The sequence below is a fragment of the Echeneis naucrates genome, chromosome 12 (genome assembly GCF_900963305.1).
Source record: "Echeneis naucrates chromosome 12, fEcheNa1.1, whole genome shotgun sequence".
NCBI classification, from domain to species: Eukaryota; Metazoa; Chordata; class Actinopteri; order Carangiformes; family Echeneidae; genus Echeneis; species Echeneis naucrates.
Window position 1 is genome coordinate 17645535 of NC_042522.1, and position 26199 is coordinate 17671733.

At 43.7% G+C, this 26199-nt stretch overlaps 2 protein-coding genes across 2 annotated transcripts; one reads left to right on the plus strand and one right to left on the minus strand.

Annotated features, from left to right (window-relative positions):
* The first annotated feature begins 280 nt into the window (after positions 1-280).
* Positions 281-14967, plus strand: agpat2 (1-acylglycerol-3-phosphate O-acyltransferase 2 (lysophosphatidic acid acyltransferase, beta)). The gene is made up of 6 exons (XM_029515262.1): positions 281-456; positions 6249-6382; positions 9374-9549; positions 9933-10028; positions 11415-11487; positions 11601-14967. Exons 1-6 carry the CDS (start codon positions 281-283, stop codon positions 11756-11758), a joined length of 813 nt encoding a protein of 270 aa, XP_029371122.1. The 3' UTR covers positions 11759-14967.
* Positions 14600-24635, minus strand: egfl7 (EGF-like-domain, multiple 7). Its single transcript, XM_029515261.1, has 9 exons — positions 24387-24635; positions 21100-21400; positions 20240-20362; positions 19164-19276; positions 18837-18932; positions 18514-18747; positions 16632-16708; positions 16316-16478; positions 14600-15711 (listed from the first exon to the last, which is right to left on the minus strand). The coding sequence occupies exons 2-9, from the start codon at positions 21177-21179 to the stop codon at positions 15692-15694; spliced, it is 906 nt and encodes a 301-aa protein (XP_029371121.1). The 5' UTR covers positions 21180-21400; positions 24387-24635; the 3' UTR covers positions 14600-15691.
* Positions 24636-26199: the final 1564 nt, after the last annotated feature.

The following is a 26199-nucleotide window of genomic DNA, read 5'->3' on the forward strand; positions in this document are numbered from 1 at the left end:
GCCGAGCTCCGTGCCATCGTTAGGGTTTCCCCCCTTCCACCCCCTCCTCCCCTCCCCCCAAAAAAGGGAGCACTTCTGCGGGGTGTAACAGTCGCCGGGGTCCCGCCGCCTCGGTTCTCCGTCGCTCCGTAGCCCAAGCAGCGTTTTTTTTTTTTTTTTTTTTGTTTCTTTTTTTTTTCTTCTTAAAGCGGCGTTTTCCCGTCCGCACCCCCGCCCCGCGAGAAACCGCGTGTGTGTGTGTCGCCCGCCGGCACTCGCCGAGCCCCGGCGGCGGATCGCCATGGAGGTGCTGTGGGTGATACTGCTGCTGCTGGTCCCGCTGCTGATGTGGACCAGCAGCACGTTTGTTTTTTATTTCAAAAAGTGCTTTTACGTCGCCTGGATGATGCTCCTGGCCCTGGTCGCCATCCCCCTGTGCATACTGAAGAGCGGGGGCAGGGACGTCGAAAACATGAGGTGATTTTTGTTGTTATTGTTGTTGTTGATGATTTTTTTTTTGTTTGCATAATAAAAATCGCGGAGGACTAGCCGGCTAGCCAGCGTTAGCGTGTTAGCCGGCTAACAGCCGTTGGTTCATATTAAACATTCAGAGGAGGCTCGCTAGCAACGTCACCCCCCCTTTTCTTTTAGTCGGATGTATTCTGTATTTCGGCATAACACTGCTGTGACCTCAGGGGGCTTCTAGTCTAAATACTGAGCTCACCTTTGGAAGGAGTTCTACCAAGAAAATATTAAATATTTTTGATCCATTTTCGCTCTCTCGCTGATATGCTAACATTAGCCCCCCTCTGACTGGAGGAGCAGCAGCAGAGTGCTAGCTGCAGCCAACGCTAACATCAACACGTTTATGCTCACCCAAAAACCAAGCCAGTGCATATTCTGATTATTAAAAAAAAAAAAAAAAAACACCATCCCTAGATAAATGCAATTCTCTTAATTATATTTTCTGTAAGAATTCCTTCCGCTTCCTCCAGTCCCAATGCCTGATGTTAGCTAAGTTACATCAGGTGAGCAGACGAGGCTCGTATATCAAGCCTCTCCAATGAATCGCATCAACAAACTGTACAGACTGCACAAGCTAATTTTAATTATTTAATCAGCTCATAGGCATAGCAGTATGCACTGTACCACTTCGGGCTGCACCTCTAAACATACGAACTCGTAGGCTATGACATGTCTGAATTAAAATCCCCATGCTTGTGGAGATTAGATTGTGCAGCTTCCATTCAAAGGGTAAGAATGTGTTCTTGTCATGCTTTTCTCATTGCAGAGAGTCAGAATGTGGATCTCGCTGTATACCAGGGGCACATTATTAGAGCTTGTAAATGTCAATGCAGACTAATACAACAACAACAACAACTGCTACTACTCTTTAATGGTCAGTGACCCCTTGGCCTGGCCGTAGCCCTGGGGGAAATTAGTTATTTTATACCTGAAACATACACATTGACCAGGTCGGCTGATACCCGACATTTTAGAAATGTAGTGCACCTTTGAGGTCAGTGTCGGGGAGGTGGGTGGTGGTGGCGTGGTGGTGGTTAAACCTAGAAGGCGAGGGTGGATTGCTGCATTCCAGTAATTACCTTGAATGGACAGATGGCAAGTTCCCCCCTGATTAGAGCTGTGTGACTATAGGTATGAGGCCCATCCTCGACAAAATCTCGCTTGGCCCCCATCTGCTTACAGCAGCCCTGTCAGTTACAGCAGCAGACCTTACTGCCTCGCTGCTCTTGGAATAACTATTTTGCTGGCACGTTGGCTTCGATGGCGGTGTCATGTTGCACCAGTGTGATTTTTTTGACACCTCAAAGGTTATCAGGACCTGTTGACTGTGACAATGTGATTGAATTGGGGTCAGACTACTTTGTGCAGGGAGTGAGTGGTGTTTTGGCAACTCGTTCTACATACTGGCAAACTGGGGGGGGGGGCTTTGTGATTCATTAAGTACAGAGCAGACTGTCACACATGACACTGGCATTTGCTGACGGTATACAAAGGGCTGAAGTCTGGGGATGACCGTTTGCTTCACTTCTGACTTGCAGGACCCGAATGTGAAATGGTAACAAGCCTTTTTAAGTACACTCGTATGAAGGCAACTATGAAACTTGGGTTACTGTTAAAGGTGTACTTTCATTTCCTGAAATATTCCTGTTGGTTTCCAATTTATTGTAAATACAGACACGCAGTATCTCTCACTTATATGAGCGACTTCCTATGGCTATGCCTCTAGTATAAATTATAAGCCTGGAGGATGTCACTGCAACAGGTAAATGGCAAGGGCTTAGTTTTCTTCCAATTGCTTGAGTTCAGGTTCCACACTGTGTTATGTCCTCTAACATCAGTGAAAGACTACCATTGTTATTGTCTGATTAAACAGTAATTTCGTCACTCAGACTGTCGGGTGGCTGACCTTAAAGCGTACATCATTAGAACTACCATTTTTCATGTTCTATGTTTCCTGAATGACTTCTCTGACAGCCCTCTGACCTTCAGCTCCAGAATTAGATTCACTACTGGTTTGTTGGAACAATATTCTTAACTGCCAACGGGTCAGTCTTACCTTTTATTCACAAGCAGCCAGGTTGTATGCAACCTCTGCTGGTGTCAGACCAACCTAAATGTCATTATGCTCTGCAGATTTGAAAGCAACTTATTTAGCAATAATGGAATGAACCAGAAGAGCAGCTTAGTGGATTGGCCATAAAAAGAATCCATCCGAGGCTATTTCATTCCCCTTGAACAATCTTAATATTATTTCAACACTGGCTGAGTCATTATATAACCAGTGACTTTTACGCTAGACTAAGTATGTTATCACTCTACTTCTGTGGTGCTAGATAAACTCTAGACTGAATCCTGGTTTAAAGGTTAAGTAGTTTTACTATTGGGGAAACAATCAAATGCACACTTGCAGGTTCTGAAATCTGGACAGTAGTATGTGATGATTGAATTACATTGAGTCATGTGAACTTAAAGGGGGTTAAGAGCCTCCTTCTGTCTTTGATTATGAAAGCACAATGAGCTTCATTTATTCATATAGTAATCAAATTTATCTGATTAGCACTAACCCAAGATGATCACGATTCACCCTATAACAATAATTTGGGCTTGGCAAAATTATCTGAGCAAAATCCACATATTGATATTTATCACAGGGATGGCGATCTGCGTGCTTTCCATTCTTATCTGTGATGACACATTACTTCCCAGCTTAATTACTCATGTTAGTGCAGCTTCACAGAATTCGCACGAATGGCCAGTTATAGAGAGAAATTCATTTTAACTATATAATCCAAACCACGTGTATTATTACTGTTTTTGGGTTTTTGTTTTTTGTTAGCTCTGAGCAGTTTTGAAACAGTTAAAACAGTCATTAGATAGTGGATTATTAGATACATACACGTATCCATACAGTGTACAATTGATGCAGATCATCATCATGGATCCTCCAAGCTTCTTTTCACATGGGACAGTCTTTCAGCAACATCTGACCATGATTAAGCTATAATGAGTTTAACAGTCTGAGAACTTTGTTTGTGACACATCAGACCCCTGAGAAAAACAAACACAGATAAGACTGCAAAGCCCTGCTCCCCCTCATTTACAGCCACCAGCAGTTAAGAATAGGTGAAAGATCATCATTTCTGGTATCAAGGTATCATAAAGTCTATTGAATTGTACTAAATGATAAGAGAAAAGCACATAGAATAACCACAGACTTTAGTGTCCTTTCTTTTTGAACACACCATTGGAACTGTGAAATCATTGTGAAGGACTAAACACACGCATTGAGCACTAAAGTTGGAAATTTACCCTACAGTGGATCTCCTGACATAACATAAAAGCAAATGTATTCCTGGCGAAGAAGTTTCAGGAAAAGACTACTTAAAAGCAGATTGGGAGAGCAGCTGTAAAAGAACAAATGAGGACAACACAAGGAACAAATTTGAGAGGATTCGTGAGATTTTCTTATTTTATTTTATTTATGAAGTGATGATTTCACTGAGACAGAAGATGTGGAGTGACTGTGCTGTTTTTCCTGGGAGGGAAGGTCATTCAAGTTGGTGTAACAGAAGCCAGTTTTGGCGAGTTGCACACAGAAAATGGCTGGTTTGATATACAAAATTTGTGGTTGAGTTTTGCCAGGATAAAACCATTCCCTGAAGAGTTGGATCATGTTGAATGGCTGTTGTGACGTTTAAACTGTGCTGTGGCCATAACACAATTCATTTTATTTCTCCAGGAATACTCTTATTTTAAGTATTAATGTTTCACTTTTGTCAAATTTTATAGGAATCCTTACTATGTTACTATATTAATATGTGACCTGTACCTGTTTTGTTTTTTTTTGAGCATCCCTGTACTTGGGTGGCTCTACAATCCAATTATAGAGGAATCTACAGATATAGTAACATTAAAAGGAGGGTCTGTCTACAGTTTTGAATCACTTAGATTTTTGTTTGCTACCAGTCGACCGCTTTTGGCAATAGGAGAGAAACGAGTTAAAACACAATCAAGTGATGATCAGATAATAGGTAGGAATTTAGAGCTGATTAGGTGATTGCAGTGTGGAGTTGCTCTATAACTCAAATGCCAATCCCTCTTTTCAGTCTGGTAGGCTAACAGCAGAGTGTAGGTGCATTTGAAATTGGCAGCCCTGCTTCATACAGTTTATTTGAAGGGGTATTCTGGTTGAGAAAAGGCCAAACAAGAACAGAATATAATAGAAGTAGGTGCAGGGATTTAAATGGGAAAGGATTAAATCTTTTTAACCTTGAAATTGTTAGAGTGGTTGCTGAGAGAGGATTTTGAATAGCATGTTTCCTGCAGGATGGATTTATGACACCCCTCACCCCAGAGGTGGTTGTTGAGAATCTCAATGAAAGCTTTCCAAGTCGGGGAAGAGGTCACCTCTGATATGTCTTCACATGTTTTATAGATATTATCGTTCTCTTTACAAAGGTCAAGTTCTACTATAAACAGAAGATGGTGCAAGTGTTTAAATTGAGTCAAAGATGTGAACATTTTTAACTATGTAAAAGGTCAGTCGAAGGCCCAGGGTCAGTGCCCCAGCCACTGTACTAAATATTGTGGAAGGAGACACACAGGCGACTCTTTTAGACTGCGGTTTTCTGTTGATATTGCTGGAGCCACAATAGATAGCACAAGACCTTCGATGGTCAGTATTTAGTGGCTCAGGTTTCTCTTAACTGCACCAAAATCTGGACAAATGATATTTGTAAAAGCTAGAGATTGGTACCCTTTGGTCAGAATTAAGGCAACATTTTGCACAGAGCACTGTATCAACGATTGCGCCTTGATTAATCAAGCTTCAAGAAACGTTTTCAATTTGAGACATTCAGGATTCCAGCATTCAACATTAGTTGTAGATATTTTCTCCCTCATACCGTCAGCCACTTTTCCAGCAATAACTAGTCATCAGACGAGCTTTGATTAAACCCATCTGCGCACTACACTGTGACTTCAGGAAGTCAAAACCAATGACTTCCTGAACGTTGAACAGCTGAAGACCTTCATGTAGAAGAGTAGATGGGGTTAAAACAGCTAAAAGGAGAGGGAGGATTGAGTTTACGTTTGTCTTCTCACTAGAAATATGACACTCTGTTATTGGTGGTCTTACTTCCTGTCAGCAAGATACTATGTGAAAGGAGGAAACGGTTTCCCATTACAGCTGCATAAGCTGATACAACAGTGTGCTGTAAACCTGTCGGGCTGTTTGAAGGGATATTTTAATTTCTTCCGGTGCCAAAAATCTACCAAAGTAGCTTTTAAATTGTTAGTTTATATATCAGATAACAACTTTTATAGGAAACACTCGTGTCACCTTTTTTTTCGCTGGCTGTTTGGTTACAACATTAGTATCAAGTATGTGTCATAACTTTTGCTATATTTATTTCAGATAGGCAGATGGTCGGGCATTCTTCCTCAAAGCTAATTGGAGCGTTGCGCTGACTACAGGCAATTGTTTACCCAACCGTCAAACAAACAAAGCTGATGTTGCACATGGATTGTCTACTACATGTCTTGCATTTCTATCACTCATGACTATATTGTCTGAGGTCAAATTGAAATTATCTGAGCTCTTCTTCCCATCTAAAGTAGAATGTTGGTATTTCACAGGCTTCATATGCCCCACTGTTGGTTAATAATATGCAGCTCATTGTGTTTGCATGGCTCTGATTAGTGACCTCTACTCCGGACTGTAATTAACTTTTTTTCCCCTGCAGGATTATCCGCATCCTGGTTCGTCATGTGAAGTATTTCCTGGGTCTTCGGTTTGAAGTGAGCGGCTGGGAGCATCTGCAGACTGAGGGACCTTATGTCATCATCTCCAATCACCAGAGTTCCCTGGATGTTTTAGGCAAGTACTATTGAGGTTTGGTGAACAAAATATTTCAGGCCAGGGTTTTACCTGTTGGCTTTAGTTTTAGATATCAATAGAACATCCACCTCGGACTATGTAGGAATCACTACCTTGTTTCTGTCTTGTTGGGCTTTTGGGGCACCGCAGGCACTCTGCAAAGGGCTGCAGCTTTGATCACACGGTATGACAGTAAAGTCACATCAAAAACTTCCAACGCAGGTACTTGTCATTCCTGTTTAAAAATGAGTTAGGAACAATGATGAGAGCTTAGTCAGTCACATCTATTTTTCAATACTGACTGAAATATCTTTTTGGATCATAAGAACTGATGCAAGATGGTTGCACAGATGGTAGCTTTTCCCCTGCATTTGTTTTGGGTTTTGTTTTTTTGTTTTTTGTAATGAAAAATGAGTAATTTATTTTATTTATTTATTTTTTTGTTTGTATCCTTTTGTCTCCCCAGAGATTGAAATGAGATCATGTTTACCGGAGGAAAAAGTGTTGTACATTCAGTGTAGTATAGTACCTTCATGTCGTATTTCTCTCTGCAGTAGACAGCAGGGTCACGTTGGAAGAGGTGCACTATTGCATCGGTTAAGCTCCGACCATGGGGATTTCTGAGTAAACATGAGGTGAAGCTCCACTGCATGCCCAATAAAATGGACAAGCTGCTGCTTCTCAGTGGAACTAACAAGGATTATTCACAGTCTGCTGCTCCATGTGCTTCATGGACACACTGCTGGCTGACTATTTACATGACAATTTGCATATCAGAGCTAAAGAAAGCGGGTATAGGGAGAGGTGCTTTTTTTAAGGATGAATGTTGATGTCAGAGTGGAGGGATTTAGTCATTTTTACACTGACCTTTATTCTGATCATCCTGCCTTAAGCCTCTGTGAGCTGCTACACACCTGACTGACCAGGTAATTGGAGAGAATACAGAGAATACCACTCCCATGTTAGACAAGTGCCTGAGGTCGCCACCTCACTAACACCATGACAGAGGAAACCAGCCTCTCACACCAATGAGCAGTGACCTGAATTTGTCTTGCTGTAGGGTTTACCCCCAGGTTAATGGTCTGTAGTAATTAGAAGCCAAACGAATGTCATTTTATATGGATTACATCAGCTTGGCCACTAAAAAGTAGAAAGGCAGACAGTTAGGATATCATTGGTACCATGTGGCCCACTCAGGGGAGGCTAGCACAGAAACCTCAGAACTTATTTAAGCCAAATGCAGAAGCCTGTGAGGTTAATCACATCCACACTTTAAAATTATTCTGATTCCAGGAAGAATGAGCTTTTCTGGTTTAGGTTGGTTAAATCCGGTTATAGTGAGAGTTAAGAAACAGTCCTGTGAAAACCACAACATGTGAAAACATGTAAAAGTGTGCCAGCTTTGTACCAACAGATTGGAGTCTGATAGGCAGCACAACACCATGCAACCACAGGAATGTTTTCAACAGTGCATTTAAAGGTTTGGATTTAGCACAGACAGCTATTGTCTGCGTTGATCAATACATACACCAATGAAATATTCATACATCTCTGACCTCCCAGGATCCAATCTGAGATAAAAGGTGGTTATAAATTCACCGGATACCATTTAAACTCTGTGCAGACTGAGTAAGAGCTGGTTGAAATACGGCTCTGAATCTTGTTCCATCTCATGTTTGTTTATGATTTTGTGTTTGGACACGTGTCTTTAAACATCCTTCTTCTTTAGCAGATGCACTTTTCTGTCCGTCTGAGCCTGGTGGAGGCTTTTTCACTGCTACTGAGTGACGAGGCCAGACTCCAGACCCAAGTAGTGACAGCAGGGGGAGAGCTAGGTGTCTAATTAGTGCTGAGAAAACTCGGTGCGAGTCTGGTTTAGCGTCCAAGTTGCCATGCCAACATATACAACCAGCCATTAATAGCTGCTCATCCTCAAGATGATGTGCTAAAATCCTCACCTCCAGAGCCAGGCTTTGGTTTTATGCACTTCTGTATCATTCTCCCATTCTCTCTACTTGCCCTTCTGTTCACTTCCACTTGCACCCTCTATTTTTGCCTTTATTACATCTGACTCTGCTCCACCCTTTGCATCAGCAGATTTGGTACAAAGGTCAATCAAACATGTCTGATTTCATAATATGAGAGCAAGGCATTGCAATAATTTTCATCAATGAACTTTACACTTGAAATCCAGGTTTCACAAGGCCACAGTTAAATATGACAGAGAGGCCGAAGTTCACTTCTCCATTGTTATTTGATGTTTAGCCAGTGAGAGATGGCATGTTTTTCTCTCCTTCAGAGGTCTTTTAATTGGTTTTCAGTAATGGCGTGACTGTACAGCACAACTTTCTGTGCAACTGTGTCTCAGAACATTGATCTGTACAAACAGCTGTCTGTCCACAAAGGATATTTTCTACATTACGGATTTATAGTTAAAATTACAGACACACAGGGAGAAATGTTCATAATGTAATTGTAACAGAAATGTCAAGCTGTAACACAACTGAACTTTGTTTTGTTTGTCATTTTGGATCCACTTGTCACAAACCACTGAAATGATGAATAAAATGAAACTTTCATCCTCTCAGTGGAAAATGTCTAAAATCCAGAGACAAATCTGATCTTAATTAAAATGAGGGCTTACATAATAACAAACTGGCAAAGCACTTGCATGAAAACGTGCTTTTTCTCAAACTTGCTAGACTTAACACTGTGTGTATGAATAATATTAAAGTTGCTCTTATGGTCCTTTAGGTTTTAGTCATTTCAAATCTTTAGTTACACGGCACAAAGAGCACACTGTCGTTTTCAGTCACTGAAAAATATCAGAAGCAATAATCCACAAATGAAAACACTTGCCCAGGTTTGTGGTTTTTATTTATTTATTTATTTATTTTTAAATTGAATTTATAATGTCATGGAAGAATTACATTCATTTCTAGAGTCAAACTTGTTCATTCACAACCTTTCTTTGTGTTCATGGTTATTCAGGCCTGATGGAAATCCTACCAGATCGCTGCACCATGATTGCCAAGAAGGAGCTGATCTATGCTGGCACAGTGGGCCTCATCTGCTGGCTGGGCGGCATCGTCTTCATCAACCGCAAGAAGACCAGCGACGCCAAGAGTGTCATGGCCGACGCAGCCAAAACCATGCTGGATGACCAGGTAATCTGCCTGTGATGTAGCGTTTTGTTTGTTTGCTGCATTTGTGTCAAAATGAAAATGGCTTTGCTGCAATATGAATTGATATTGATATTTTTATATAAAATGTGCAAATGTCATGTCCACTCTTTGCTAAAGTCTCCTGATAATATATGCCTCTTGAATATTACTTAAAAATTTTTATTTTGACAAATTAAAATGAATAATTCAACAAGTACTTCAATAGCTCCAGTTTTTAGGGGTTTAAAATTTTTTCTGAATGAGTCAGTTTGGATGTTGTTTTTTCTTTTCCGTATTACGGTCACATGGTTTTATTTTGACTGACTGAGCGTGCCGTAGGATGAAAAACTCAGTTCTTCCCCTCCTTGAATTTTTCACCCTCGCAGATTCGTCTGTGGGTGTTTCCAGAAGGAACGCGGAACCAGCGAGGTGACCTTCTGCCTTTCAAAAAAGGGGCTTTCCACCTGGCGGTGCAGGCACAAGTAAGTCCCCTCAACTTTCTGCCTTCCTGTTTTGGGACTTCTGTTTTATCTATGTGTGAATTAAGTCGCCGTTTCATGTGGCGTAACCGTACACCTTCATCCTTTTCGTGGATCAGCCTGCTGGAAGAACAGCTGGAATGATCTTTGTCTTCTGAGTAAAGGCGTCATGTTTCAGAATGGTGCTTCTTCCAAACACATGGGGGAGCCAGCGACCCAATATGGCACAAGGCAACAGTGTGATTTCACCATGTCCAGTAAACAAATGATGGTATGCATATGAGACAGCCAGATTTACAAATCAGGAATGTTTTGAAATCGCCAGAATTTTTTTGTTCTTATTTTTTTCGCTTTGTAAGCGCCACTCCTCTGAAGTTGTTTCGTCCTATATGAGACAACTTACCCCCCTCCTCCTCACAGCAGATTATTAGTGAGGACAGATGGAGCTCCCACCGCAGAATGACTCCAGAATAACTGACAGCTCAGCTCGGTGCCTTTATGAGCCTTCTCTCCGGGTGTCTGCATGCGGGAGGTCTTTATCCTTGAGCTGATGTTTTGAGTCGAGCATTCAGGGTCAGGCAGGTGGAATGAATTAAAGCAAAAATAAAGAAAAAAGAAAATGCATCCAAATTTTGAGCTTATGATTTTATGATAGTATGACACCCCGCTCCCCCCATTTTTTTCATAACTGGTTGCTAAAGATTCATATCACTTTGTGTTGGAAATGCACTCAGACGGAGAGGCTACAAAAATAAAGCCCCGCTGCTCCAAATTAGCAAATGTATTAATGTTTACTAATGGAGGGGCCCCTGCTGGCTCGACAGTGCAGGACTGGTTTTTGTTTTCCAAATAGTGCGTAGATGTTAACAGGAGAACTTTTTTTGGTTGATGTGAGGTGGTTAAGCAGCTTAATTTTGAGGTCTGTTTTTTTTTGTCCCCCCCCACCCCCCGTTGGCTTCGCTTCACACTGGCGACTGTTTCTGCGTGAACATCAACTATTTCAATCTCTCCGCATTTGCTCCTGCCGAGTTACAGAGCGCAGCCTTTTCCATTCGTGCTCGGCCCGATTGAGTGGAAGCAGGACAGCCCCCAGGGGGAGCCACGTTTGGCTCAGGCGGTCCTGTTGAAGGGCCACTCGAGGTCTCAAGAGAGCAACTGTGGCTCGATTAGCTGAAGTGGAAAGGATGAAGATTGCTTGTGTTGCGCTGATGTTTTTTTTTTTTTGTGTGTGTGTGAGAGTACAGTTAAGCATTCCTGCCTGTTTGTTTCTCATGTATGGGTTCGTGTATGAGAAAGAAAACCATAAAATGTAAAGAGAAGTCAAATCTTAACATGGAAACTATGAGGCGATGTTATTTTGGGTTTCTCATCTTTTTCTCTGTTTTCCAGGTGCCCATCATACCCGTTGTTTTCTCCTCCTACAGCAACTTCTACCTACGAAAACAAAAGGAATTCAAATCAGGTAACTCAGCTATCCCCCCACCCCCAAATCTCCCTCTTTACTAATCCAAATCTCTGCCCAGAGAGCTGCTTGATGTTCTGCAAGAGCACCAGTAAAGTTTTGTGCCTCCACAGGGACCATCAGATTGAAGATCCTTCCAAAGATCGAGACAAAGGGGATGACGTCAGACGATGTGTCATCCCTCTCCGAGAAATCCTTCAAGCTGATGCGTTCTGCCTTCCTGGACATCTCTGACTCTGTAACCCAGAGCAACGGGCCTTTGAGGCACTGAACATTTACCGTACCTCCGCCTCACTTTCTCCTTTATCTCTTTCTGAGACCCACTCCTCCCCACCCCCGCCCTGCCGCCCCTCTGCCCAAGTTGTCCCATTACCTGGCCAGGAAACAACATGACACAGGTGTCTTGTCATGAAATCTCTTGTCTAGTCGACGCCTGGTCCAGTCCGCCTCTGGCCTGACCATACAGCACAGTCAGTCCTGACCCTCACTGTGTCTGCAGCGGCGCTGCTCTGAACGCTGTGAGCGGAGTGACGGACGGCGAGCCGAACAGTATGGATGTGTGGTGTTCTTCATGCATGCCTTTTTTTGGATGGCTCTGTCCACCTTCAACCTTTGCTTTGTTCCCCGACTTTGGAAGCCTGCTTTTGTTTCTCTCTGACTTTATTTCCATTTTGCACTTTGTGGGACTTTTTTTGTTTTTGTTTTTTTCCCTCCTGTACTTCTGTTCGGCAGATATACCATGTATACCATTGTATTTTCTGTTCATAAATGTCGGTGGGTGTTTGTGGTTCTCTCACGCTGCCTTTGCTTTAGTTGTCTTTAGACACAAACACACTCACATACATATTCAGAGAACCCCAACTCCTTCCTTCCCTCCTTTTTAGTGGGTTCTCCCCCCTTTCTGCATTCCAGTGTCTAGCCTAAAGACAAAAGAAGTGGGGTCTCCACGAGGGGGTGGAGTACGTGGAGGGTAAAGGTCAACATGCGGTTGACCGGGGACTTCTTTAGTTCTGTCGCTGTGAATTCAGCTCCCTATCCATATTGGCTCATCGACACGCTCCATGATGTCAGAAAGCGAAGGAATTCGAGGTTACGAGACGCAGCGTAGAACAGCAGCCATCTGTACTGAGTTAATGGACTCCGGTGGACTGATCAGTCTCCACTGTCATGCATCGGTGGTGTGTATCCTTGTGCTTTCTCAGTTGGTCGCTCCAAAATATTTTGACATAACCTGCGTGTGCATCATTTAGCAGCAAGTGTCTTCTGCCTGTATTATTATTTTTTTTTTATTTCCACACTATTTCTTTTATTTTTCCCACATTTTTTGCTCCTCAGAGGGAACTCACAAGTAAACCTACATAAGATGTGTCAAAAAAAGGGGGATTTCTTAAAGTGCAATGTCCAACTGTTTTAGCATTACTGTTCCAAAGTGCAAGCCACCTGCTGTGCCATGACAGAATATTTTACCTGTAATACAGTTAACCTGTACCAATGAGAGGGGGGGTTCTTGCTATTAATGGGATTATTTGGATCCAATTTCTGTTTGCTCTGATGAAATGCTCACTAATTACTAATAACCTCGACATCTCAGATTTTAATTATTTCATTTGTATTTTGTTAATTGGAAATGTGAAGGGTTGTTCTCCCTGTTTTGAATTAATATGAAGGTGAATAACATTGTTTTTCATTGTGATTTAATTATTATAACTTAACCTCAAAGAGAATATTCCAATGATGATTTTTAAGAAAATCATCCTGTGCAGATTTTGGCCTTAAATCTGATTTGTTGTTGTTGAAACTGTTGCACTTTGGATTGTTTCACTTGTTTCTGATCAGGGTTTTTTTTATTTTTTTTTTATTTTTACTGATGGTGAAGCCTAACCAGATAGATTTCACATTTCTCACATTACTCACTGCCTTTTACGCTGTTTACGAAGCCCCTTTGATCCATCAAACCCCATCTGAGAATGTATTTATGTACTAGTTACATCTTATTGTTTTGACTTTCATTTTTTTTAAGTTATTTTAAACTTGGCTGTCTTGCAAAGTATCGGCATTAGATATTGCAAATGTTAATTTTGACTGACCTGTTGTTGTGCACTCTCACACACAATTACAATGTGAATGGATTTATTATACGTTGGTAATCAGCCATCAGTAGCTTTACTGATACCTGTTAAGCTTTAAGTACATGACAGTCAGGGGTTTATTCATACATGTTAAAGGCCAGTGTGTAATGTTGTCCCCTATTAACAATAATCGATTTTTATATTTTTTTTTTCCCAAGTGTTTTTTTTTTTTCTTTTTTACCCCCATTGTCTGAATATATTCACTTTTATTCTTACTGTAAGAGCAGATTTAACATTTTCAGAAAATGGTATGAATGTTTAGAGTACCAAATTGATTTCTTCCAAAATATGGGCTACACCATATGCATTTTGTGCTTTTATCCATGCATTTCTCTCTTAGTTTGACAGAAATGTGTGAATTGTACGCTTTGCATCATGAGCTTGAATCACTGGCTAACAGGCTCTGCAATAACCCCCCGCTGGTTAATTTTTTTCTTTTACTTTCTTAGTCTTTTTGTTTCTTCTTTGGGCAGCCGTTTACGAAAGTAATATTTAAGATTCTGGAAAAGATTTTTAAAAAAGTATTCTCAACCTTAATAAAGCACCTTTCATGCTGAGTTTGGGTGTCAGAAAAATAAATAAATAAAAAGGAATTTCAAATTTTATTTTTTTTTTTTTCCCTCCTCTGATTTTCACCAAAGCTATTAAAATGTAGTCAGTGGTAGCTTTAGATGGACACGAGAAACAGAGCCCTGTACGTGTGTGGTCCCCCTGTTGTACTGTATGTGTGTAAACATGCACACATGGTATAGACACCCATTATAGTCTCGGGTTTCATATTGGTGACGTAGTGTTCTTGATTTCACCTATCCTGGGTAGATGTGAATGCCTTGCAAAAGAATAAATAAAAATGAATTCTTTTTCTTTTTAAGTTTTGTGCACTGATATGCCTGCTTCGCTTCCTGCTGTGATTTCTATTAAAATCAGTCATGGAAAGTAAATGTACTCAAGCACAATTTTTAGATGAGCATTTTGTTCTTTTGTGTTTGATTTGTTTTTTGTTTTTTTCTTCAATGTCAAACTTAAATGAAAAATGTGATTGTCAATTAACAAATTTTAATGCAGAAAAGGTCATCTTATTTATGTCTATTGACTCCTGGAGGTCTGATTTTATTAAAGGAAAGATAAGTAAACCCGCTTTAATAAGTTTTATGAATTTATATGGAGAACAAAGTCACATTTGTTTTATTCCTTTTGAAGGCAGGACTTGAACTTTTTTAGGGTTTATACCAAACAGGCATATCAAACCCTGATCTTTACCCTTTACTGCATGTCTCCACTGCCTCCCAAATTTCCGGTGGTTATTCGGGCTGTAATAAATAAAAAGCCCCCACTGTGGTCAGGAAACATGGTAAGGATAGAAAATGTTCTGCATAATAAAGCCCAGACTTTTTCATACTTTACATTTACTCTTTTGAGATGCTTTTCTCTTAAGTGACACGTTATTGAGGGACATCAGTGGGACTTCAGGCAGCAGAATCTGAAATAAGTGCAGTTCACATTAGAAAGTAATGTGTGTTTCTGATGAAGCTGTATTCTGAATGCACGGCTCGTCGTAGATGTTCTGGGATCTGAGGACTCCTCCAGCCGCTCGGTGTGACGTTGGACCGACGTGGAGTTTGTCAAATCTTTCCTCGGCTGTGCCGACGTGACTTTCACACAGTGTGTTTTGATTAAGGTTAATTTTTATTACAAAATGTTACAAAACTAGTAAAAAAAGGAAAAAAAAACTACTGGAGAGAAACGACTAACTAATCATAATTTAAATAGATAAATACAGATGTCCACATCTGGGGCTCAGACAGAGGACACAGCTGCACTGATGCAAAAACAAACAGAAACAAAGTGGTCGGGGGGGTGATGTAATGACACTGACCCTTCCACAGGTACTTTAACAAAATCAAGTATTTGACAGTGATTGAATGGGAAAGAAAATGGGGGGGGGGGCAGATGATGACAGAGTGTGTGTGTGCTGCCAGCCCGCTCTCTCTCACACACACATTATCCAGCCGTTGTGTTGCTGTGGGCTTCAGGCCTGATGATGATGGTGGCGGTGGTGGTGATGATGTTCGTGGTTAATTCTCCTGACAAGAACCTGCAGGAGAGAAGAGCCGAAAAGTTTCTTCATAAATCACATCTATCTTTGGTGTCAAATTCAGCCCTGTTGAACTTTGACGGAGCTGGGAGGTTCACAATCTGACATCCCAAAATGCAAAAATGGGACATAATGAAATAAACCTAAATATGATAAAGCTCTTAATGTCATAAAGATCAGTAATAAAGAAGCTGCAGCCTCCGGGGCTGGCTGTGTTAAACTGCAGGCTGGGGTTAGAGGTCTGACATGCAGGTAGGGAACCCCATCGCAAATGTCACAGTTGGATGTCCATGAATATTTTGGTTTTTCATCAAATACCTGTAAATCAATCTTAGCTGAACTCAGAATTTTATTCCACTATGTCACTGCCAGGATAGTTATAACATTACAGACACAAGATTGTATCGTGTTGTTACAGGATTTTATGAAAATGGCCTTTAATGGCTTTAATTTTATTCAATTACTGACAACTCTTGCATTTGGGTTTTCACAAGGTCCCTGATCCTCTTAAGGAAGTTGGAATTCTGTGTGGATTTTCACCCTCGTCTTAAGTTCTCCGTTCTCAGCTCTGTGCGACCAAAAGTTGGATCCGGCAGCCACTCACATGTGCCGAGGCGCTCCTCCAGGAAGCCGATCTGCTCGCTGAGAGAGTCGATGCGGTCCAGCTGCTGGAAGGAGTGGGACAGTAAGGTGGTCTTCTCCGACAGGCCCTCATCCAGCGACAGTGGGAAGAAACTGCTGAACGGGGTTAAGACCAACTGCAGCTTCTGCAGACAGAGGGGAGGGAAATCTTTGTTTACACTGAACACAGGCCGGATTTTTATAAATCCCATGAAACAAAAATATTAAAAAGCAGCTGCGGCATTTCAAAGGACCTACAGCTTGTGGGCTGAAAAGTCTTATTCAAAAGGTGAGTCTACCTTCTCCAGGAGCTCCACTCTGTTCCTCAGGCTCTGAACCTCCTCCGTCATGTTCTCGGCCAGGCTGAAGCCTCCACCTGCACAAACCAGACAAACACACGCAGACAGGATGGTGAGTGAACTGATCTGCAGCCAGAACGACTCATGTTTGTCCGGTGTTCTTGGGGAGGGCATCCTGTTCCCATCAGTCCCTCCGCTTGAATGATTCATGGCCACTGAAACGTCCCTAAACTACAAACCAGGAAATGGCTCACAGAGCTGCAGGGAGGCCTTGGTGGTGGTGGTGGTGGGGGGGGGGGGGGGGGGGGGGGGGGGGGGGGTGTTAGGCACAGATGGGGGGAAAGATGGATATGGGAACAACAAAAAAGGCTGATGCACAAGCTGAACGAAAGGCCACTAGAAATAGACACAGACCCGTTCATTCATCCTGAAAACATGCATCAGTTCTGCTGCCTTGGAGAATGTCCCAGCTCGGCGGTGGGGGTGGGAAGGGGTGGGGGGGGGGGGGGGGGGGGGGTTGAGCAGGACCAAGATCGGGATGCAGAATTAGGAAAAACTCTGGCTGTACCGGAGCGGCGGCTCAATCTCTGCTCAATCTCTCCCAGATGTGGTCCATTACTGATACAAGAATGAGTTGAGAAACAGGGGGAGGAAAAAAAATTGTGTGTGTGTAGGAGGGGGCGGGTAGTTGGGCGATGACCCCCAGCAGACAGGGTTGATGGAGCTGGAATGAGAATTTAAGTGTTGGCCAAGTGCAGAGTGAAGAGAGGGAGACGTCGTGGTGGGGGGAAGAAAGAGAAGAAGATGGAGACTGAGACGCCGTCCAACACTCCTCCACAGCAGCTTGGCAGGCCGGAGGCCCCCACCCCCCCCCACCCCCCTCACTTGGACCTGTTTATATCTGCAGTCTCCTTCAACATCCCTCCGACAGGCTCCCATGAACAGATAGAACTGAAGCTCGGTAACTGAAACCAAACACGCTCCCATAAATAACTTCCTTCATGTGTTTTTCTATCTTTTTCATGACTCAGCCACTCTTGGAAGAACCTCATCAATCCATATCACGCAGAGTCGTGGGAGTGAACGGGCTCATTCCAGCTGAGCAGTTTTCATTCTGTTTTTTTTGTTTTTTTGTTGTTTTTTTTTTTAAACCCTTTCAGGAACACTGATAAACAAAAAGGGGGTTTGAAGCAGTGCACAAGAAATTTGGCAGTCTCAGATTAAAATACACATTTTTTCTTGTTTTTTTTTTTACTTTGGATGAGACAGCGCCTCCTTTAGATTTACAGGATTTGGGAGAAATTAGAAGTGTGTGTGTGGGGGGGGGATTTCTTGAAGGTTTCATGTTGCATAAATTCCCAAAAGAGAGATAGCACTGACACGGATTAAACAGAAATATCCTCAGGTCAATTACCACATTTGTAGATACAGAGAAGTAGAGGGGTGGGATTATTATTGTTATTAGTTGCTAGGATACCAGAAGGTCAGACAAATGAGAATCCACTTTTTCATGGTGAGAGAAAACATTACAACATTTTTATAGAAAACTAATGGAGTGTGTGGGATACGAGTGCGACTGTATTAACATGGGAGCTATATGGGAGTCAGATGTTTGCCAACAGAGTCATTATCAAAGTCCAACTGGTCCCGGTCTCACTGCACGGGGGCCAGACCACATCACATCCGTCTGGAGTCGGCACCAGTCGCAGTGCATTATTACTCACGGTACGAGTTGAGAGTGGCATAGCGCGTACCAAAAGTAATAATGGGCCGCGAAGCTGGCTATGTTCCTTCCTTCTGCGCTCCAGACACTTTATGCTGCTGCAAGACATGAAATTACACTCTCTGAACGCACTCACACACGTCTGTGCCGCTCATTTACCCGCATCAGGGTGACCACCCACTGCTGTCTGGCCGGTCTGGGTGGGAGGGGGGAGCGTGGCAGGACGAGTAGGTGGAGCTGGGGGAGCAGGAGGAGGAGGAGTGGGAGGAAGGCTTTGACAAGAGCGCCCATCTCTGGCGAGCCTGTAGCCGCCCCTGCAAGCACATCGATAGCTGCCAGCGGTGTTCACACACTCCTGGGCGCACGGCCGACGCTCGCAACACTCGTCCACATCTGACCGACAGCAGAGACAAGGAGATTGGTTAATGCACAAGTGTGTTGTGCATTTGTGCGTGTGAACACGCAGGCGGATGTGCATTCACCTGTTTGGCACTGGTGGCCCGTCCAGCCGAGCGGACAGGAACACTGGTTGGGTCTTAGGCAGGTGCCTCCATTCAGACAGGCTTGTCCACACACAGCTGGAAGACACATTCAAGGGGACAGTTAGCTGAGATAATTTTCTGGCAGTTCTCAGCTCATAGCAATAAAACCTAAATTTGTCTCAGTTCCTCTTTTTTTTTTTTTTAACATGTAATTTTTTTAAACTTTAAATAAACAAAGGGTTCCTCTCTATGTGCCAAGCGAACACGTTAGCTTCCTGTTTCTTTAGTATTTTTTTGAACGTGCAGGTGACCGCCCCTTCCTGTTACCTTGGTTGCAGTTGTGAGAGTGAAGCCTGCGCCAGCCCGGGCAACACTCCAGGTAGGAATGCGAAGTTGACGCCGCTCTGCTCACCTGCCGGTACGCCACCGAGTACACAGTCCTGACAAAAGCACAGACACACACACAGCAGCCGGTCAGGGATTTCTGGTTATTGGTGACAGCATCGCCTTACGTGGCTGTGCGGTCTGTCTCCCAAGAATGCTCATGAGGGAATGGGAATATCATTGTGGCATACTGAAACCACAGAGCAGTGACTTCAACGAGTGCACCAGAGATGATGGGGGGGGGGGGGGTCATGGGACCAGAGAAGAGATGCAAAATCAGAGCGTACTTAGTATGTTTAGTTTCTGAGGAAAGATGCGGGGTGATAAACCGATACCTAAAGATGACAAATTTCAAAGCCAGGAAAACTGCCGTGGGACTGAGGGGCCTGTAACTGTCTGAGGCCTGCCCACCTAATGCGCTAAATCCTGGAAAACAAAACAACTCAAAGTGAAACCCAACTTTGGTGGTGAGGGAAGAGTTAAAAAAAAAGAAGGAGAAAAAGATTAAAATGGAGGAAATGTTAAGGGGGGGTAGAAAGCATCAGAGCTGGAGGGAGAGAGATTGAGAGCGCCTAAGTATGAAGGGAGATGCCGTCCAAAATAAACACAACCGAAGTCTCTGCAGGCAGGCAGTTCATTTCCCGTAGTTTGCTTGATATTTAGATTCCAACCAAATATGTGCCATCATGACCCAGTTCTGTGCAAAATGCATATTTGCATGTGTGTGTGTTTGGGAGAAAATCTAGATCTATTTAAGACTGCTCCCCAACCCTCTGCCTTCCTCAACATGCCAAGCACTGTTTATCCCTTAATTAAATAAACATCTTATCGGGGCTTAATTGGTAAAATGTTTGGACACTGGTATGACTCCAGCTCTCCTCATGTACAGTACAACACAGACAGCACCGTTCAGCTCGAGTGACAAAAGTGCAAGAAAAAAAAAATAAACCAAAACAAAAAAAAACCCCAAACAAACCCCAAAACCAAAGAAAACTAAAATATGTTGTGTTGAGTCTCACTTGTAAGTGCTGCAGACGCGATGCCCCTGACACAGGGTGATGTAGGGCTTGTGCACAGGCTGGACGTAGGACTCCGTTGCCGTGACAACGCTGTGACGGAGGTCTCGGCCACACACCCTCCTCCTGCCATAAAAGGGATGAGACGGGAGATCAAATATTAAAAGTGACCTGAAAATAGCTGAAAATAGCCCGAAGACGAGCTGCTGTCGGATCATTTTTTATTTTACTGCTTACAAAGTCATTTTCTAAGAGATGTTTAGGCCCTAATTGTCCCCAAAAGTGATTCAGATTAAATAACCTCAGAGTTGGAAAGGAGCCAGTTGAGGTGGTTCGGGCATCCAAGAAGGATGCCACCAGGTCGTCTCCCTTCGGAGGTGTTCCTGGCATGTCCAACTGGGAGAGATTATTTCTCCTCGTTGGCCCCGGAGGTTGCCGGGAAAGTCTGAGGCTCCTTGCTAAAGCTGTTACCCCCGTGACCCGACTTCGGATAAGCGGTTGAAGATGGATGGATGGACGAAGAGCTGGCGTGCAGCCTAACTGCTCGTGACTGACTCATGTAATCACTCCCCCAATGTGTCAGAGTCTGGAGTTGGCCTTTGACCTCTCTGGCTCCACCTGACCTTTCATTTGACTTTCAGTTTATTTTGGTTTTTGTGCAAATCAACTGAAAATGACAACATGAGCCTCCTTCTGGGGGCGGGGGCGGAGGAATGGGGCTGCAGTCCTGAGAGAGTGTTTAAATGTCATGTGACCAAACAGGTCTGAAAGACAGCTGAAGTGGAGATCCACAGCTGGGGGGGCTCACGTACCAAAGAGACAGGCCACAATAAACACAGGAAGGAGTACAAGTGAGCCGTTACCCGTGGTGACCGGAGAACTGGGGAGTGCCCATCGCATGAAGGATGAAGAGGGAGGAGGAGAGCAGCAGCGTTTGGTACATCGTCTTCCTCTTTCCCACGTTTCCTTCGCTGGCTCGCTCTCTCACAGACTCTTCTCTGTGCCCGCCGGAGGGGAGAGGAGGAGGACGACGAAGGGGAGGGCAGGGGCGGGTCGGGGTGAGGGCCTGGGGGAGGGAGGGGAGGCGGGACTGGCGGACAGCAGCCAACGTCTCCTGGCTCTGGAGCGCGTACGTCTTCCTCCTGGAGGGGCGACTCCGGCTACCTGTGAAGGAGAAGGGATGATGATGATGAGGCTAAAAAGATTCAGGTCCCGTTTTCCATCCTGCAAAACTGTCCGACAAAAACATGAATGAAATACATTTCATTCCTCTGCAGAAGCACCGGAGGGGTCTGCAAGAGCACACCAGACCACCCCGTCTCTCAAAACCATTAGTGCACATTAAAAAAAACCAGCACCCATTTATAGGAGCGCTGCCATTTATCATTAGTGTCTGACAGGGGCAGGTAGGGTAAAAAGGGGGGGGGGGGGGTGAGAAACAGCAGAGGTTTTACTCTTGGTCCTTAAAAAGAAAGAGGCGTCAGAAGTCTTCAAGTCACTACACAAGATGACAAACTGCAGAGTGCTCATACTTATTGTGATGGGAATAAATTTGAGCTGTGCAGTATGGCTCTTCAGAACAAGACGGAGGAGGAGCTTACTGTTCTTTTAATTAAAATGTCAGCCAGGAGGTTGAATTCCAGGACAGTTTCTTCTTTGTTTGGTTTCACTTTTTACCAATAACCATAAAAGAGCCATAATCGTTCATCATTTATCATGATCACTCTGACTTTTAACTATACGTTTCCCTGGTGAGTGATTTAAAACTGAGAAAGGGGGCAGAGGGGGAGCGCTGACTTACGTAGACAACGTCCTCAGGCCTAAAGCATTTTTATGGCCGACTCTAAAGATCTGACCTATGTCTTGTTTGTGTTTTAAACTGAATATTTTGATTTGTGTGGCCACAAATGCCCAAGAGGAGTTCATGTTCCCGACGCGGAGAGCAGCCCAGCAGAGCTCCAGCAGTTGATAACATGCTGTCAGGGCCGATGTTTGGATGCCTGACCGGACTGGTTTTAGTGGCTGATTTCTGACCTCAGCGAGCTTAAAAGGAGGCTCAGAGCTCAGAAAAAAAAGCCCCATTCAGGGGGGTATTTATCCATCACATGTACTTATGTACTCCATACACAGAGGGCAACGCTGGCTGAACTCTTGCTGACCTTCACCTGCACGGACCGAGAGACTACGACACAAAAGATCCGTGCTTTCACACAAATCTTATCCCTTCACACCAAGTTAGCCACATTATTACACACAGAGGATTAAACGGAGGACTGAGGAAGGATGACAGTCAGCTTGGACCTGCTCCTGCTCTGATGTTATCCTGCAGGCATGTTGTTGAGGCAGAGCAGATACTGAGCCCCAGGAAAATGTGTAACGGAGCGTTGGAGTCAGCCCGCCAGGTTAAAGGGACCCCAGCCCACATCTGTTCAGGGGGGAGGGGGGGGGGCTGCTCATCCTAGAGGTGATGCTCAGCCTTGGTTGACAGGCTTGCATGTCTCTCTTATCCCCTGCTGGCACAGAGCCTGGAGACAGGACTCACATCCAGAGCCAGCGTTCATTCACAAATCACCACAGCGAGTGTAACTCCCAGGGGAGGAAAGGAAGAGGAGTGTGTGTGTGTGTGTGTGTGTGGGGGGGGGGGCTTTGAACGTGTGTGACATTTAAAGCATCACCACACTGGTAAAGAAACAGAAAGCTCTCCAAAAAGTTCATACAAAGCTGGGTGGTGTTGAAAAACGCTATTTATCATTCTTTGGGCTGGATGGTAAAATAAAAGCTACGCCTGAATCTCAGAGAATACATTTCCACCACAGGAGTCAGAACATGCGTTTGCATCTGCATCTGCTCGTGTTTTATGTTTCATTTGTCCAAATAAAATCCTCCTCCGGCTCACATTGGCCGTGAGAGGGCGCACTTTGACGGCACGGAGCAGAATCTGGAGCTCACACAAAGTTACATCCGCACACATTCAGCCAAAAGGTTCAACACAAACGCATCAAACCGCATTTCTGCCTCGAGCAACATGCGGGGATTGCGCGGAGAACACGCACGCACAAGCCAGACGGGCCCATTCAACAAGCAGGCGCATGCATGGAGACGGTGAGACGGTCACAAACCGTGCAAATGAGCAATCAGCCTCCCTAAGATTGACTCCCACAAATAAAAAAAAATATATATATATAAATGAATTCAAATTCAAATTAAATAACGCACAAACAGGAAGTGGAGAAAACGCGCACGGTCCCGTTTCAAGTCCGCCGTGAAGAGTGGAAGAGTCCGGGAATAAAAAAGTCCGCTCCCGGTCAGGTCTTCTCCCGGAGCTCGGACTGTCAGGGAGCGTGGGGGGTGATGGAAGGACCTCCCCCCCACTCCTTCAGCTGGGTGTCCCGCAACTCACACCGCCTGCACCGCAGGGTGGGGGTGACGTCATGGCACAGACCATCCTGACTTCACTTTTTTTTTTTCTTTTTTTTTAATGATTTTTCTTTTTTAATTGAATTAAAGGGTAAGTTCCCATTAAAAGAGAAGAGCTGAAGGAGGTGGATTTTATCCACCATCACCTCCTGGACAACATTTAAAAAGATCTCCAGACGACTTGAACTGTTCAGATCTGCACCTGAGCAGCCAAATGGGAAGTAAGAGGTAAATCAAGACATCCCCATAAACACTTCCTGTATGTGCAAATGGAACATCTGCCAAAGTTTGGTGGTAAATTGGTGTCATTAAGGGCATTCATCATGTTTTTACTGTTTTAGTGTGTTTGTGTTCAAGGCAAATTAGGTCAATAATGAACAGGCCTTAATTAGTGAGTAAGTAAAATATCAAGGCAAGAATAAGGAATTAGGCCAGTTCTAGTTTTCATGGCATTTCCTCTTCACAGGAACTTTATGGAAATGACTTGTATTTTGGCGTAGTAAAAGAGAAATGTCTGACACACTGACTCTTTCCCCACCTGAGACACTTCATGTCTAAAATGTTTGATTTAATAATAATAATAAACCTGGAAAGGAGTCTCAGTCATAAAGCTCAGTTTTATGAATGCTGCTCTAAAAATGAAATAAAGTTGTTATCGTGAACCTTTCAGTCTATTTGAGTAAAAATAATAATAATTAGTTTAAGGTGAAGTGGACAGAAAAAAAAATCTTACCGTCGCAGTTTGGGGTCGTCAGGTGCGTGTGCGCGCGCAGGCTGAGCGGCGGCGCCGGGCACGAGCCGCCGGAGCGGTGCGTTAGAGGGCTCTTCCATGGCGGAGGCTTCTTTTTAAAGCTCGGGGTCGGTCGGTTTGGTGGTTTGAAATAAGAAAAACCCCCAAACCTCGATTCGAGGTGCTCCCCGTGAGTCGGCCGGCGGCAAATGAAATGTCTTTGGGCGTTTTTCAGTTGCTTTTTATGCAGAGCTTCCTGTGGAACGCAGGAATTGGACGGACAATCCCAAACCGGAATTCCTGTGAGTGTTTGGCGCTGATAAAAACCTTCTCCTGCACAAACACTCTCCATCCTGCTCAAATCCTGCTCCACGAATCTGATTCTGAAGCATTTTTCTGCCCCCATTGTGGTGCAGACACTTTAAGGAGGCAACAAATAAGTGTGCACTTCAAGGCCTTCTCCTGCTGCCTTTGCAGTCCAGAGGAAAACGCAGGAATCAACAGCACTGGCGGGTTATTTGTACTTACAGACTCTAATGGCTGCCTGGCTTCATGTCACATCGGTGTTATTTTAGGTAGTTCAGTTGGTGGCTCAATGGCAGCTCATATAGGTTCGTGTTTACAGCATTTAAGGAGATCCAATCTGTTAAATTGCAGCTTGTTTAACTCAAACAGTTGCACGATAAGGAAGAAGCCCCCCCACACCACCACACACACACACACACACAGAGCTCAGGAAATGCAAACACAAAAAATATAACCTATTCATTTTTATTTGCAAATTTTGAGATGCTGTATTTGTTGATCTTCGACACCGTAATCCAATTAACGGTTGGTTGACAGCAAAATTAAAAAAAAAAAAAAAGGGTGTAGTTCCTGAGCTTTCAAGCAGAACAGGACAGCGGTGAAAAACAAAAAGAGGTATGCAGTGAGGTTGTTTGCTCTGCTGCGCTTTCCAAATTCACAAAACAACTGAAACCCTTTTGCTAAATTTGATGTTGCCAAATCTGGAGAAGAAAAACAAACACAGCACACGTCTAATCATTCACGCTCTGTTTGTGAAGTTTCGGGGCTCTTGCAACAATTTTTTTTTTCTTCATGATCCAGCACACCTGTCTGAGTGGCTCTCTAGAGAACAAGGAGAAGTCATTGCAGCTGACGCATCGAGGTGGGGGGGGGGTCAGGCCATCAGGGTTCAGATCAGGTACCTAATGTGAGCCTGAACAGCTTTTGAGTCGCAGCTTCTGACGTGACGTACCGAAGACAGAAAAGGCTGATCTTCCTCTCTGCCTCGAAGGCGAGCTTGACTTGGATTAGTCTGACAACCAGGACTCATTTGTCATTTTAAGAACATGCGTAACCACACAACATCCTCGCACAGTTAAGCGTATACAACTGCCTGACACACATTTATGGTTCAGTTGCTGAGCTTCAGGGGGCATGAACCAGAGCACGGATTACTTATCTAATCTAAATTTATGATGAGAAACGACCTGACGTTCATTCACATTTTACAAGCTTACGTTTTTTTTCTCTTTTGTTTTGAAATGATAAATTAATGTGTGTCCTTTTTTTTTTTTAAAAAAAAGGGCCCTCCCTCCATACAAAGAAGTATTTGTATGAAGTACCTCTACGTGCCGAGGAGCCATGGGAAAGCTTCACTTCGGGGTCGCAGGTGAGACGCACCAACACACCCCTTCAAGGCTGATCGCTCAGAGGAGGAGCTTCAGAATATAGGATGTAAAATCAGCATGTGCTTGTTTGTGTGAGAGAGAAACCAAAGTAGGTGGGTATCTAATTTTAAGGAACTCTTTTC